The sequence below is a fragment of the Crinia signifera genome, chromosome 3 (assembly GCF_055691185.1).
Source record: "Crinia signifera chromosome 3, ASM5569118v1, whole genome shotgun sequence".
NCBI classification, from domain to species: Eukaryota; Metazoa; Chordata; class Amphibia; order Anura; family Myobatrachidae; genus Crinia; species Crinia signifera.
The window spans coordinates 255,588,720-255,605,910 of record NC_139219.1 but is presented as its reverse complement, the minus strand read 5'-3'; the positions used below and the strand labels follow the sequence as shown (position 1 = coordinate 255,605,910).

Sequence of the window (17,191 nt, the reverse complement as noted above, 5' to 3'; positions counted from 1 at the left end):
CGAGAGACTGTAAAATAAAATACATCCCAATGAAATATACACCAAGTCATCTACTAAGTGTAATGATGTAATTACAGCTGTCATTATGAATGTAATAACCACCGTCACTGTTCTCGATGATCACGCACCATGGCATTTGACTTATATAACACTATATTAATCCTCCCCATTAAGCTGATAAAGAGACAACTAACACATCTTACATGTACACAATTCAAATCCAACATACAGATTTGTAAACAAAGAAATGGTAGGCAAAGCAGTTACGTGTCATAGACAGGCACGCAACTACTGTATATCAGATAAAACATGTAATGATGTTATCAATACAAATATATCCCGTGCATATGTCTACAGTATTTTGGGATTCTTTATAGCCATATGTTTACTAATTTAATAAACCAGTTACTAAAATTATGTTCTACTAAGAACAAACTATAAATGCTTTAAAGTGCCTACAATTAATTTCATTCAGAAAAAAAAGAGGTCACTTAGGCATTATAATGGTATCAATTCCTGTGTGATATCAGTCTACTTTCTCACAGACCCATGCAATATTGTTATCTGTGGCACCACCGAAAAATGACTTGAATACTAATGTACAAGATAAATAGAAAATAAAGTAGACAATATGACACTGTAGAGACGGAATGCTACACATGAATAATAAAAATGCATTTTAAATGAAGTCAGGGCTAAACTCATTTTGTAATCACTTCAGCAAATGGAACTTTCGTGAGCTTAGATACGAATGAACACTCATTAGCAAAAATATGACTCGAGACTGTCAGAGGACTTAAGTTCATTCTTTAAAATAGACGACGAGTGCATGGTTTTTCATAAAATGGATATTTCAATTTTGTAATTAATGAACTTAAGGCAGCAGCAGTTTAATTCATTTTGGCAGCATGGACATCTAGAAGATGTGTGCTGTGGTTAAGAAAATAAGTGTTGTCCTGTTTATATGGAGAAGAGATGCTGTTGTGGTTTATGCATTTAAATATTTATTCTCCGTAATTAAATATGATTAAATCTCACATTTTTATATAGTTAAATAAACAATCAAAATGTAACACGAACACAAAACAAACAAGATTTAAAACAAAAAAAAAAACTGATAAAAAAAAATCATGGTCAGAAAAACTCAAAACATTTCATTCATTGACCCAGACAAGGAATCGAAGCATAAACCTTCATCCAGGTACTAACCCATTTGTGCCAGTCGGAATCCTTGTGAAGTAGCTACACTTCCTACCACATGGTACATCTCAGATGCCAGCAAGGAAGCCATTCGAGCTAAAGGAAAAGTCCAGATGTTTCTTGAGAGCTTCTATGTTAAGGCAGATGATAGTTATTGCACCTGACAAGATCTGCTTCCCATTGCAGAATAAATTTAAACAGATGAGCAGGACGCACTAAGCTGGAACTGGAGCAAAAGCTGTTTTGTCATCGTACATTCACAAAGCACTCTAATCCACTAAACAGGAGACTGCATTACATGTAACCTAGTTCCCATCTATTCAAAAACAAGACTACAAAAAGTGTTAATGGTTCAGTCTAAAAGAGCAGGCTTACAGCCGACGCAGTATTCCTCTGGTAGCAACCCAAGGGGCAGTCTCAAGTCTACAGACAGGAAAACATTGCAATCATTAACATGATGTGAAAGGGTGAAAGCACCAACATATTTATGCTTACTGAAGATGAATATGGTGCTGGAATGTAAAAAAAAAAATACAGCAATTTGCAGTAGAGTTAACTCAGTTGATCGTCAGTACCAACTGTCTACAAATGTTAGATGGATATCAATTATTCACATGTAGCACTAAAATGAATTTACATATTTTTGTTTGTGTTGTTTACATTTTTCTAGAACACAAATTAGCTGTAGAAACAAGTGTTTGGACTGTTAATGTATTAACGTGCAGTGCTTTCATATAGGCTGTAGGTGGCAAACACACATCTCAACCCTATTTGAATAAAAGGGGCAGACTAGATGGGCCAAGTGGTTCTTATCTGCCGACAAATTTTATGTTTCTATCTGTTCTATGACCATCATACACTATACATTAGGGATGGCAATCCAGGGGCATTCTTTCAATCCCAGGATTGGCCTCTGACCCCATCTCACAGTGCAGAGCCGCAGTCAGAGACTGGAGCAGGTGGGGGCTCAGGTGGTGGTTTCCTGGCATTAGACGGCATATGCACAGTCTAATGCTGGGAATGGAAATTCCAATCCTGGGATTCAAATGCTGGCAATTTTAGGGCCAAATCCCGGGATCCCCCTGATCCCAGGATTGGCTACCCTAATATACAGGTACAGTAGTATACAACATACAGGTGGCTCATGTTTAACTGAAACAAATGGCCCAACGCAGTGATTTTAACTTGTTTTACTTACACAGGACAGGAGAGAGAGGACAGGAGACAGGAAACCGGATGATATCACTGAATGACATCTTTAAATATGTTGTTTGCCTGGGAAATCATTGAAGATTTTGCTAAACCAGCAAACCATCTATTGCAGGACTGGCCAATATGTGGCTCTCCAGCTGTTATGAACCTACAAGCGCCAGCATGACCTGCCACAGTTTTACTACAAGGAAACACTAAAACTGTTGAAGGGCATACTGGGATTTGTAATTTCAAAACAGCTGGAGAGCCAAATGTTGGCCAGGCATGGTCTAGTGCAGTGGTAGCCAACCCTAGCCCTCGAGAGCTACCAACAGTTCACATTTTCCAGACAACCTAGCTGCTGCACAGCTGCACTCATTAATCACTGACACATTTTAAAAGATACACAGATGGAGCTAATTAGCTCACTTGTGATTCTGTGAGGAGACCTGCAAAACATGCACTGTTGGTAGCTCTCGAGGACTAGGGTTGGCTACCCCAGCTCTAGTGTGTATGGGGCTTCTGGTTAGAAATCCTCCAAATAAAACCAGGAGACATCACACTTTTGCCTTACCCATGCCTCTACTGTCAGTGCTTCACCTATTATCCCTCCCAACAATGGGGGTTATTCTAGTTCATTCTTTCTGACAAAATCCTTCTTAGATGGACAAAACCATGTGCACTGCGGGTGGGGCAGATGTAACTTGTGCAGAGAGAATTAGATTTGGGTGGGGTTTTTCTTCAAAGTGAGATCTATATTGCAGTGTAAAATAAAGCAGTCAGTATTTTCCCTGCACAGAAACAAAATAACTCACCCAAATCTAATTCTATCTGCACATGTTACATCTGCCCCCCTGAAGTGCACATGGTTTTGTCCATCTAAGAAGGATTTTGTCAGAAAGAATGAACTAGAATAAACCCCAATATGAGGGAAGGGAGAAATGGGGTGCTAGTGTTTTCTCTTGCCTCAATACAGCTCTACATCAACATATAATGTTCAGAGGAGTGCCGTAGCATACACTAGTAAGAACTCATATTCCATTTATATTTAATATTATTCGCTTACAAGAATCTAAGTACAGAACACCTATATATTCCTGTACAAAGGTATGCTCATTCATGTGAACCAGATTAGTTTTGATTATGTTGCCGGAGATTCTAGGGCTTGGAAAAGAAAACCTTGGAAACCATTTTTGGCTGTATGCACTGAGAATCAAGCAAGTAACGTCTTCATGCATTAATGCTATAGGGCAAACAGCTGTTAATCCATTTACAGTGATAAAGCAGAGATAAAAGTACATCTTCATCACCCTGTTCAACCATTCTCATTTATTAACAGTTTCTTATATAGCGCACACATAGTCCGCAGCGCTTTACAGAGGATATTTGAACATTCACATCAGTCCCTGCCCCAGTGGAGCTTACAATCTATATTCCCTACCACATGTACACGCACACACATTCATTCAAGGGTTAATTTTGTTAGGAGCCAATTAACCTACCAGTATATTTTTGGATTGAACCATAGAAGAAATGTGTTGCGATGTATGCTATGCCCAAAATGGACACACCATCGAATGATTTTTTTCTCCATTCGTGGATAAAAGTTTATACTTACTTTTATCCTATCCAGAGATGGCTGAAAAGGGGACGGGCACTGACGTCAAGCAGCCATCAAAACTTTGCATCTGCAGGGGTATGCCCTGCGTTTCCATGGGCTCCCAGCAAAAACACTGAACATTCCCCTACTTCCTCCCTCTGCCCACCAATGAGCGAACAGCCCAGCGAATGTGAAACTCACCAAAGCCGATTGCTCCCGGGATTTGCACATGCACATATTCGCGCATGCGCAAACCACAACCATCGGATGGGGGAACTAATTTGACCCGCAGCAGGCGGGCCTGAATCGCCCCCTTTGTCACTTGGATGTGCATCTTCGTTGCAATGCAGTGTAATAAAACCGCTATATGCAACTCTACATCTGTGCACAACTGCATCTGTGTCTGTACAGGAAGTGTAACAATGCAGCGGCCAGAGCTTTTTCTCATGCCAAATCTTGTACTTCATCTGACACTTTGTTCAGCTCGCTTTATGCCACAAGTCATGAGCATCTTTCTCTGGATTTTCAGGCAGCTGTTTACCATAATTCCAAATGGAACCAGAAAGGGACCATTTTGTTCCCCTTGTCATAGAATCCCAGCTGACCCAGTCACTGCCGGGCTTCAAGCTGGTAATCTTTCTTTATATGCCAACAAGATAATTCTCGCATTATATCATGCCTTAACTGTGCATCCAAACATCTTTGCGGAAATCCATAAGCACAAATCATTGTCAGGGTATTAGGTTCATTCATCCTCTTAGTCAGTATACAGTAGGCAGAAGTGGAGCTGATATATATAGTAAAGGACACAGATAAAATAGTACAAGTAGCAAAGCGAGATTACAGGTACAAACCATAAATGTTATGCAAAGGACTCAAGAAACTGCCTGGTTTAATAAGTCCGGAGCATTCTCTGATTGGCCAAATATGGAGAAGTAATGATTAGTGAGTAATTCAAAGCCACACACAGTATTTGGAGTGCTACAGATGTGTCCTCATACATATTGAGGCTAGATGTATGAGGACACATCTGTAAGTCAAACTAGAGTGTCATTTTTAAGGGGATTGCAGTCCAGATTTATCATTTGCTTATTTCTTCCTGTAGAAGTCCCTTCATGTTCTGGTATTTCTGCACTAAACAGTACAGCATGACGTCTTGGCGTCTATAAATAAAAGATTGCTGTCATTCTTAGTGTCAATTCTATGCAAACCATTGTAACAGTAATTTCCTTTATCATATTCCTTGCGTGCTGTATTACCACCAAATTGAAAATATTCAGAGCAGCAGAGAGAATGAGAAAATAAGAATAAAACAGCAGAACTAATGGCTAATAATCAGATGTATTCAACTGTTGACCAGTTACAAAATACAATATTGGCAAAGAGCATGAAGCGCACTAATTCGGACTTGGTATTCTCCTAGGTTGTATACTATTTGTACACTGTTTATCTAACATTTTCAGATGCAACAGCTATCCACAGGTAGTCTTGTATGCTGTCATGGTATCTGTAGACATTGGGGGTAAAATATGTTGTTTATATGCTGTAACAAAAACATTTATGCGAGAGAACATTTTCATCTGCATGTTCACAGTGTTCTATGGAGGGTGGATGAGGGAGGTGATGGGGTGTAATGCTGTGTACACACGGTGAGATTCCCTTGACTTAAGATTCGAGTGCTATACAATCTTTGCTAACTCTGTACTATCTACATACAAATCATACAATCTGCATTAGATTTGCACTATATAGTCATTGCTGCCCTGTCTATCTGGGTTTCGATTTGTGCTGCCACGGGAGCGCGCATCGGGAGCGCAAGGTAAATACCTGTGCGATCTGCGTGCGATCTGCATACAATCCCAATGCGATTTTGACTATATAGTCAAAATCTCATGCTGATTGTACCTGTGTGTACACATCATAAAAGTACAATACAATCTGGGCTTACTCAAATTTCACTTAATGCAAAGGCCAAATTCAGACTTGATCGCAGGACAAATTTGTTTTTGCCCAGCGTGCATGGACAGCGATGATGGGAAAATCGCTGGACTGAAAACCGCTCACGGCATACACCCTGAGACATTTTCACCCATCCAAGTGACTTTCACGGGGTGGACGTCTTTCCATAGCAGGACCCTATGGAAAGCTCTCACTCATCTGCTGGTAATACCTGTCGGTGGCCGGCGATGATGCGGGAGCGCACACACTGTACACACTGGGCGGCATTTGAGCTCAAACGGTAAAACTGATCTGCTTTCAGCTCAAACTCACCCAGTGTGTATGGGCCTTTAATCACATTGATGGTCGTTCAGGAACACAGCGCTGCAGAAAAACTCACCAAAAGTTTGTTATCTTTTAATGGAAGAAGCAGAGTACAAATAAAAGACTTTAGTAGATATGCATAATAATGAGTAGCAAGACATTAAGATTCATAACGAATAAAAATGGTCATGGTTTAGTTTTCCTGCTAAGTAAATTAATTATAGTACAAAGAAATGAATAAAGTGTGGATAGCCCACATTTAAAATAGCAAAGAGATAGGCAGCATTTTTTAAACAATTTACTGTATTCTTATTTTTCTTCTTCTTCTTCTTCTTATCAACAATCATTTATATAGTGCATGCATTGGTAGATCCAGGAGAAAATGACAGGGGGGGGGGGGACACCATGATAGGGGAGGGGATGGGAAGGGGAGGGTGTTAGTAGTGCTAGTGTACATGCTCAGAAAGCAGCAAGAGAGGAGGAGAGAAGAGAGAGGGTGGGAATGGGATTAAAAATAGGCCCTGGCATTTAAAGTACACAGGCCCACCTTGATGTCAAAAGTGAAGGATGTAGTTGTGCGTGCTCTGGGAAAAGGGGTGTGGCCACTCAAAAGTGGGCATGTCCTTAAGTGTAGTGTACCACACCATATACCACTTCTACACATTATGCAACAAAATATTACACCGCGTTATACTTGAACCATGATGCAAAACAAAATGAGCCAAAATTCAAATAATGCCACACGGATTAAGCCAAGATTCACATATTGCCAAATGTACTGAGCCAAAATTCACTTAATGCTACAAAGATTAAGCCACAATGCACAATATGCTTTATAAACAGGGACACTATGCACCAAATATGTACACCGTAATGCCCATTACACGTTAACACACACACTATAATGTCCATTACGTATTATGCCAAACACCATAATGCCTATTACAAATTATGATACATAAACTTACCTACATGCTCATTGCCAGGAATTCCATGCTTGTTGTCTTGTGGGATTACGTGCTCCTTGCAAGGAGTTTGATGCTCGTTGCCATGTGGGATTACATGCTTGTTGCCATGTGGGATTACATGCCCATTGCTATGTGGGATTACATGCTCGTTGCCAAGGAGAATACATGCTCATTGCCAAGTGAGTACATGCCTTTTTGATTTTTCCCCGGTGTCTATGATGACATAGTTCAACAAGGACACCTTATAAGTGTACCACGTACCTGTGCATGGCTTGCTGCGCTCGCCATGCTTCGGGCACAGTGCCTATTTGCGCTCAGCACATTATTATATTCTCCCTCTATGCCCACTGGTATGGTAAAGTATGAACAAGTCGGTTCAGGGAAAAAATCATGAAAAACTCATGTCAACCTTTTACCATGGTGACTTTCTTCATGTCGACCTAATGCATAGCGACCTTTTTCATTTGTCGACCTAGTTATCACATACCCATAGACATAACAGAACTCATTCACCGAGGAGGAGGGATAGCTTAAAAGCTGATTGGTAGCTATGGCCAACTGCTTTACTGGTCCGCTTCTCCCCTCCTATCACTGCTTCCTACAGTACATTTCCCACCAATTTTTGAGGTGAGGAGACCACAATCAAGGATGAACAAACGGCATTAAGAGGCTTTAGTCCGTAACTGTAGTCATTGTTATCGCCATGCACCTGCAATATACATATAATGACAAAGATATCTATAATAGTTTCACAAGTGCTCCAAAGTCCATAATGCTGTGCTTTATGCAAGTGTCAAGGAAGTTCATAATACAACTAAAAATATATTAAGAATTCTCTTTTAAGCATATATTTTGTATATTTTTTCCTTGCATTAATTTATTAAAATAAAATAACAAGTTTTCACTATTATTTATGTTTCTAGAATACAAAGGACTCTGATAGAACATTCTCCAGATGTTTTTTAATTGCCTATTCGCATCTCCCATTGGTGCCCATACAGAGACTGAAGCTCCTGTAGAGCTACCCTTACTGTATAGTTGTTCTAATTCCCTTCCAGCTAAGAGTAAAAAATAAAAAAAGGAATGTTACAGTACTTCCAAATAAATCAAATTGAAATGGTACTACCCCCTGGGGACATCATTTGGAAATCTGTAATCAGTCAGTCCTTTGGCAACAACTTAATGCATTAAAGCAGGGGAGGCCAACCAATCGGAGGCAATGAGCCATTATTATTGTAGGACAAAGAGCCGATAGCATGCAAAAAAAAAATGGGCATGACCTAATGCCCACAAGGCCACACCCCATTTTAAAATGGGTTGTGGCCTAGCTGACAGAAGGCCATGCCTCATTTTTATGTTTACGTCTTTGGAATGATGCACCTAGAACTCACTACCTAGGACGCTGACAGGGGGGGTGCTATGGGTATAACTGTCCCGAGCCCGGCCTCTCTGACAGAGGGAAGGGCCCGGGCAACAGCCCGCCAGCACCCCCATTCACTGCAACCGCCCTTCGCCCACAAGTCAGCTGGCCGCCCCCCCCCCCCCCCACTTCACAGCGGGGGGCCGCGGGTCCTTCGCAGCCCGCTGCACATACACAGTGGTCAATACACCACTTATAGAGGAATGTTTCATTACTGTAGATCAGGGGTGGCCAACCTGTTCCTCCCTCTGTAGAGCGACCACTGCTTACCTGGACCTGGGTCACAGCCAGCAGGACTCAGCAAATTAGTCAAGGCTGACTCATTAGGAATTAGGAGCAGGAAAAAGTCTCCGACTGCAGTGCAGCAGGTTCCATATTAAAATGGCACCATAGACGCTGAGGTCAGCATCCTCCAAGTGTGACAGCGCATGCTCTACTGCCGGGTCAAGCTGGAGGAAAGAGCCGTTTGCAGAAGAACATACAAATGCAGAAGAATACTGTACCTCCTGGCTTGGACTCCTTATACTCCACCGGCCACTGGGCAGGTGCGGGAGCTGCAACTCATAAGGCAAAGAGCTGAATGTGGCTCAAGAGCCACAGGTTGGCCACCCCTGCATTAAAGCATACAAATATGGTTCAGCTGTTCTTCTGAATGAAGTAGAAATGTTATCTAAGGGACTGTGAGTAGGTTCTTACTTTTTGTTCTGCAGGGTTTTCAGAGTTTATATTAGCCTTTCTTTAAGTTCCATACAGACTTCAGTTTCCAAGCTACTATACCTTCAGTGTAGAGCTGTTTACACACTATGCAATATTTTTAAAACATATGCACATTAATGATATTGTTAATGACATTATTGTGCTTATTGTCTAGTTTGTAAGCACTATATTGTTAATGATGCATGCTTTTGAGGGTCATTAACACCCCCACCACCATCATCTGAACATGCAGTCAAATTTTTCCTATATCGTTATTGACTGCATGTACAAGGAAGAAATCTTATACCATGCGCTAAAGCCGCCTTACAGATTATGTGATTAAATGAAACACCACTTCATCCCATACATACATACAATGAATAACCACTGAATCTCGGGCGCTTGTTACTAGACAGTCTTTACCTTCCCTCAGAAGTTTCTACCAAGGTGTGACACTCGACGGAAAGAAAAAAAAATAGAGTGTAACATGGCACTGAGCAAAAAAACACAGTCCCCAAGTGGTAAATGATTTTGGACTTGTACCAAATTGGATGGTCTACATAAAGGTAGACAAAATCGTTTAAGGGAGAGACATTCCAGTCACCACCGAATGACTTTCCAGATCCTCCAATACTCCAATAGACGCGGCGTATGAAATAAAGCAAATATAAAATAGTGTAATACTATTTCAATAAAATCATTTAAAAACAAAAACAGTACAATGTGCGAAACAGAGGACTCTCACCATAAACCTTGGCCCACAAAAAATACAGACCAAGTGAGCATGATATTAATCCAACAGGCGTCCCTGAAATGCTGGGTGTAAATGTAAGTCCCACAGGTCCACAAAGAATGGTAAGTTCAGCTGCCATTCATAGGGAAGCAGCTACTAGATGGTTCGATTAGTCTTTCGCCCCTATACCCAGGACCGCTGCGGACCTCCACCAGAGTTTCCTTTGGATTCACAAATTAGCACATTCGTGACAGCATGATTGTTGGCTCTAGATATTATAACAAGAGGCTCAGTTGTACTTCAGTCTGAACACCGGAGTGAAATAGAAATTTTACATAAGTGACTTGGACTGTGGAATGATTGTTGGCGGCAGCTTTCACTTGCTGCTCCAGCTTCTTCCTGCTGTTTTGTTATATGTGTATGCTATAACTTGTAAAGCTTGTTAACTAATTTAAGTCACACTGAGATTAAGAGTAATATGCAGCCATTTCAAGGTTAGTGGGCCAAGTAATGTGGCCCCTGCAAAGTGTATCAGGTTGCCTATCATTGGTTTAGGGGAAGCACAAAATAAAAATATCCAGGGGCAGAAGCTCCTTGTGCATAACATCTTGTTTATGAAAGCAGTCAGGGAATGATTCAAGCTAACAGGAAGGCAACAGTAACTGAAATAATATTGAGGAACAATAGTTATATGTAGAAGAGTATCTCTGAATAAACAGTACGTTGAACCTTGATGTGAATGGGTTACAGAAACAAGGTTCCTCTCCTGTCTGCTGAGAACAAGAAGCTGATACTCTTGTCTGCTGAGAACAAGACGCGTGTCACTAAAATGGGACAGTTGGGAAATCTGGTGACTATTCTTCTGAGTAACGAAACCTTCTGCAGCATGCAGGTGCAGGGCTATAATTTGCCTCAAACTGTATGAATCCAGGATAACATGCCATGTTATAAAGCAAACATCTACTCCAGCTGGTTCCATGAACATGATACTGAGATCAGTGTACTCCAATAGCCACTACAGTCACACAATTTCAAACCCATAGAAGACCTTTGAGATGTTGAGGAATGACAGATTTGCAGCATGGATTTGATTGTTGCTTTAATTTCAACATGAACCAGAATCTCAAAGAAATGTTTTAGCTACCCTATTGAATCCATGCCATGAAAAATTCAGATTATTATAGGAGCACGTGTCACGTCTGAGGTCAGAGTCTGATCTGAGGAAGCCTCAGGCCTAGGAACAGACGTGTAAACTGGAAGCACACAGAGTAGGTATTACAAAGTCGGTAACAGTATGGAGAGACACTTCAACTGTAAGTATGTGTCTTGTTACCTGGATCGTGACAACATGGAAGAGCTACTGAGTACTACACAGGTGTACTTAAGAAATTGGCCACTGGTGTATTTTTATTGAACGCTTGTACATTCTAAATTCCATCGTAATGTTCTTCCCATATCTGTTATTCAGCTACGGCCCATTGATTGCACAATCCGCACAATAAAATCTCCAGTGCTGGTCTTTTGTACATTAGTCCGGATCTCCTGGGGCAAACAGACTGTACTTTTATCAATGCCCTCGATTTAGTGAAAATTTCATTCACATGCATCTTTTCTGGAATCAGATGAGTGGTACAAGATTACAAAAAAAGCTGCTTGGGATCGTTGTGGGATATGATATGATTTAATCAAAATCTAGTAATCCCCATCTAGTACTAGATTTTAGGGAGGTTTACTTACTGTATATGCAATGGCATACATTAAATGCAAGCCAGTTTTTTGTTGTCAGATCAAGTCACTTTACATGCTATTGGTTGTGATTAAAAAAGTAGGTCAAAAACTCTGCAAACAGGATGAAAGGCAAGGGAACTTTAGACTGCATGCCATCTGGTTATTGTTAGAGACAGGATTTCTATTCAATTACATTAAGGTGAGTTGACAATGCACCAGAACATACAAATCATCATGCACATATCACACAGCTGCAATTGTTATGGAATAATCCTCATTACATTTTTGGTGCTAAACACCAACATCATGTTTTCCCCGATATATTTACTTGTAGACATTGGGTCTATTCTATCTAGATATTTCTGAATATACATCTTAGTTTATCTCAAATTCCTCTGACTAAATGCCAACATATAAGTGTAAATGTAAGATTATTGTTGTTGTTACTGTAGTTCAAATCAATGTTGTATAACAATCTTTATAATATAAATGCGTGTACACATATATATATATATATATATATATATATATATATACATGTGTATACAGATGGAGCCCCTCTCATTCTTGTTCGGAGAGGGACTCCAACACACTGGGATGCGTGCCTCTCACGTGCGTCCCAGTCTCTCGGCAGCTGGGCAACGGGACCTTGCCCATCTCTGCTTCAGGGAGACGGGCAGGGTTAGGAGTGTCAGGGCGGTAGTGGGGACTGGCAATGGTGGTGGGGAGCTCCAACTACACAGGGCACACAAGCGTTTCATGCGTGCACGCCCCCTGGCGATGGCTGGCGGGGACTCGCAATGGAAGCTCCTGGTGGTCTGATCGCCAACTGCCAGCCCCCACCAGTCGCTGAAAAGGGAAGGAGCTCAATGTTGGTCCCCACCGCCTCCCCGTCGCTGTCCGCCAGTCCCCACCACCTCCCCGCACCCGCCAACCCTGCCCGTCTCCCTGAAGCCAAGACGGGCAGGGTTCACATCCCCCTCTGCCCGAAAACTGGGACGCGCAGAGCGCCTCTCCACCAACAATCACCAGCAGGGGCATTCTGGCGAACCCCGCCGATGGCTGAGAGGCGCTCCACCTGTACAGACATGCATAACCTATGCAATAACATTTTCTCGTTATTATATGTCTAAAAATGTCTATATATACAGTAGTGCACAGTAAAGTTGTCTATAACTGTATGAATGCTAGACTAAAAACATACAGAGAGAGAAAAAAAACATTGTCACTACGAGAATCAAACCCGGGTATCTGAGCACTGAGAGCGGCACACTTATCCACTAGCCTACAACACCTGGTAATACCGGCCTGTGCTCATGAGTCTATGTAAAGAGTGATCTCATGCCATAAGTTATATTTACACCTATGGGAACTGCAGGGACCTATTTTTATGAAATAATTTGCCTAGGGGGCCCAGACACTCCACCTGACCACATTACATGGCCCATTTGCCCGAGCTTATGTAGTACTGTAAAGTTAGAGCCGCAGCGTCGATCACCAAGAATGTACTGTGGAGCAGATTTATTAACTGGCGATCAGGGGAATCTGTGCTATCCCCATGCGCTAAAGCAGGGGATAGCGCTTCCCCTGATCTAAGACACTGGCCGAGTGGGTGTCTATCACGCGGCGGTGTGAGGCAGGAGGCATAGCGCAGCTACGATATTTCGTAGTGCGCGCCTGCCTCCTGCCTAATTTATGAACGGTCAGCATCGCTGACCATTCCGCGGCCTGCAGCTATCGACTTCGACAGCTGCAGACGGCGATGCCCTATGCCTACAGCAGGGACAGCGCTGTCCCTGCTGCTGGCTCTGAGCTGCGCTAGGATCTCGCATGAGTAGCGAGATCCCGCGCATGCGCAGTCCAGCCGGCTGGGGGGAAGGAGACAGTGCGTCAGTGTTAACTGACGCGCTGTCAGCTGGAGGGGACATCGCCGGAGGGGGAGTTAGCGCTCCCCCGCTTTGGCGGCAAGATCTTAGTAGATCTTGCCGGTGTCCCCTCCTGCTTCGCCTCGCTACTGAGGTGAAGCAGGAACTGTTATAGCGGCGCTGTTAGCGCCGCTATAATAAATCTACCCCTGTATATCAATCTGCCGCTGGATTAGTGGAGCATTATCCACCTTGTGGTGGTGATGTGTATTGCATGCATATTGTATGGCGTGCCTTAACCCACCTCAGTATGTCTGAGCATGCTACAAATATGGCGCCCCAAAACCCTCGCCTAGGTGCGCTGGTGTAATGGAGGAACGTGGTTCTATCTGTATGATATATATTCACATCACATCATGGGGCATATGCATCAATGACTGTTATAAAGTAAAGAGAGACAAAGTACCATCCAATCAGCTCCTGTCATTTTTCAAACACAGCCTGTAAACTGTCAATAGATGATTGCTTGGTACTTTAAATCTCTCCACTTTATCACACTAAAAGAGTTTATGTATATGTCTACATGCATGAAAAGCTTATTTCATGTCAGTAAAACTGCAAATATTTTCAGTTTGTAAAACTTGAATTTAAAAAAATCTAAACCCAAACAAAAAAGTTTCATAACAGATCACACACGCACATATACACAAGCACATATAAACACACACACACACATTTTAAACTGCCACAATAACCCAAGTTATCGTTGGGCCGACCAAGATCACAGCTTGGGGAAAGAGAGTCCCTAGAAAATAGTGACCCAGGAGTTTAACTTGGTTAGTTTGCAGGCTTGGATCCTGGAAGGCCCCCGGTAACGGGACAGTATAAATGGCTGACCCAGGAACTGTACAAAATGTTAAAAATAGTCTCAAACAAATATTTAAAGCGCAGGATGGCCTTTGGAAATATGACATGACTGGCAACTTATATACTATCCTTAATCATTGCTACTCTAAACTACTAAAACTCGCAGAGCTGAGGTCATTTTGAATAAAACAAAATATCTAGAGGTCAGTGGCATAAAATAGAGGGTACTGCCGCACCAGGTTCTGGGTATGGCAGTTTACTTACTGGAAGGACGGCAGAGCCACAAGTTGTAGAGAATCTGGAAGTGTAGTTGTACCTGCAGTAGCAGCGCTGGAGGTGTGCAGCTGACTGACATGCATCGAGTGTGCATGTACAGTGCCACGCCAGTCAGCCGCACACTGTTGTTGCAAATGTAGCTACACTTCCGGATTACCTGCAACATGTGGCTCTAACTCCCTCCCAGTAAGTAACTGCTATTCCCCTAACCTGGCAAGAAAGCAGTAATTATAAATAATTAAAAAATATGAATAATTGTAATGGGTATCATGGGACTGCTTAAGGACCCCCAAACCACCGGGCCTATAACAGCTGAATCCCCTGTTCCCATCTAACCATCTATGCCCCCTAATGCTTGTCTGTCTATGCACCCTTCAATCTGCCCATCCATCTATGCCCCTCCTGTTCCTCCATCAATGCCCCCTCACATCTGTCCATCTATTCCCTGTCCCATCTGTCTGTCAATGCCCCCTCCTGTCTGTCCATTTATGCCTCCTCATTCACTTCCGTCTATGCCAATTCTTGTCTGTCCGCCTATGTCCCCATATGGTGCTATCTATACACCTTTGTGTCAATGCAAAATATGACCCTAAGGAATATACAAAGTGTTTAAAGTTTACAATTTGTTTAAGATTAATAGCCTGCCATACAGAATCTGCTACCTTATAAGCCTCAAAAATACAATGACTATCCACAAAGTAAGGAGACTGATCTTTTAACGCCACACAGAACAGGCGCAAGGTGACACGGATGGGTGGAGGGGTATCTCAGCTACACATTACTGTCAGCGGCAATTGCTTGTGAGATTCTAAAGTGTAAGCATCGAGCTGCAAAGGATGTGTGCTTTATTGTACCTCGGTCAAGGTTCGAGATGGAGCGTAACATCGAGCAACAATATTAATCAAGATATGGACTGTGGACTATGGACAATGTGCGCAATTTTAGGATAGAAAGTTTGGGACTTCCAAAAACTACCGTGCAAGAGATCGTGACAAACTAATTTGCAATAAGAAAGGCATGTGCCCAATTGATTCTCATGGTTTTGACTCATATTCAAAAAGAGAAGCGTGTGGGGATTTCTCCCAAACTTTTGGAGCATGTTCAAAGTGAGCCTAATTTTTTGACAAAGTGATAACAGTTTATAAAACTTGATTCTTTGAGTACGATACGGAGACCAAAAGGCAAAGCGCAGAGTGACACGCGCCATTGTCGTCTCGCCCCAAAAAGGGCCAAATTTTAAAAAATCAAAGACCAAATCCATGCTTATTGTCTTTTTCGACTTGAAGGGTGTGGTCCACAAGTCATTTCTCCCTACCGGCCAAACTGTCAATGGTGCATTTTACATGGGAGTGATTAATCGCTTGAGAAACAGGGTCCTCTGTATCCGCAAGAAGATTGCCACTACCTGGGTCTTCCATCACAACAATACACCAAGTCACACATCGCTGCACGTCAGTTATTGGTCATCACCCTTAACCACCCTACAGTCCAAATCTGGCCCTGGGTGGCCTGAAAGGACACTGTTTTCAGATCATAGATAGAATCGGCCATTAAAAGGACCTTCCGGTTAATGCCTTCCTGGAAGTGATGCTCAAGGGTCATAATTTAAAGATTATTAGTCCAATTTAGTCTTATTACTTTTCGGACAGACCCTGTATATGCAAGACAAGACAAAACAAATGCTTACACATTGAGCATATACATTACAATTTAACAAAATATGTGTATTATTAAAAGTTTAAAGCTGTTCCTTCTATCTATGTGGGGGGATTCAAGTGTTTTGTGCACAGGCAGCCACCAGGTGGTGCAAAACAGATAATTTCAAATGTTGCCCCATTTGGGTGCGCACAGCAGCCTGCACAGATATTACTGAGATGCTGTTCCGTCATTTTGATGGGCTGGTAACAAGTAGAAGGAATAATTCATCTTTAGAAATGTATTCCAAGCACATTCCCTTTCATAAGGCTCAAGCTATGAGTCCTTTGAAGTAGAGTTTCAGAACGCCCCCTTCAGATAACAGTTTAACCAGTGAAGTTAGCAAAGGGAAAACACAGTTCAAGATATTTATTATAGCTTTCAAGACAATCCTTTGAGCCTGCAAGAACAGGGGCATCAGTTGTTCTGCTTCTTACTTCACTAATTATTCAGTATAATCCCACCTATTTGTTATGGATTTTACAATGTTTTGTCTTGCATGAAAAGGTTTCTGTTGTATGTTAGTTATGTTCTGTCCTAACTCAAGCAACTAAACCATATTCTAATTACATTATGCAGCATTAGTTGCATCACTGTGCATAGTGTTTTATCACCCAGAATAATGTTTGCAATGTATTGATGTAAATATTGGGGCTAATTCAGCTCCTAACGCGTGGACACGTTTGCGTT

At 42.0% G+C, this 17,191-nt stretch overlaps 1 protein-coding gene across 3 annotated transcripts in view; it reads right to left on the bottom strand.

Moving 5' to 3' along the window:
- Positions 1-17,191, bottom strand: part of PLCH1 (phospholipase C eta 1) — a 155,832-nt gene that overhangs the window by 121,437 nt on the left and 17,204 nt on the right. The window contains exon 1 of one of the 3 annotated variants that reach the window (XM_083177899.1): positions 1,210-1,546. The exons of 1 other annotated variant lie outside the window; for it this stretch is intronic. In XM_083177899.1, the coding sequence (XP_083034025.1) occupies positions 1,210-1,291 (82 nt within the window). In that variant the 5' untranslated portion in view covers positions 1,292-1,546. Of the gene's footprint in view, positions 1-1,209; positions 1,547-17,191 lie in introns of those variants that run through there. One more of the 3 variants, XM_083177901.1, reaches the window with a different exon arrangement.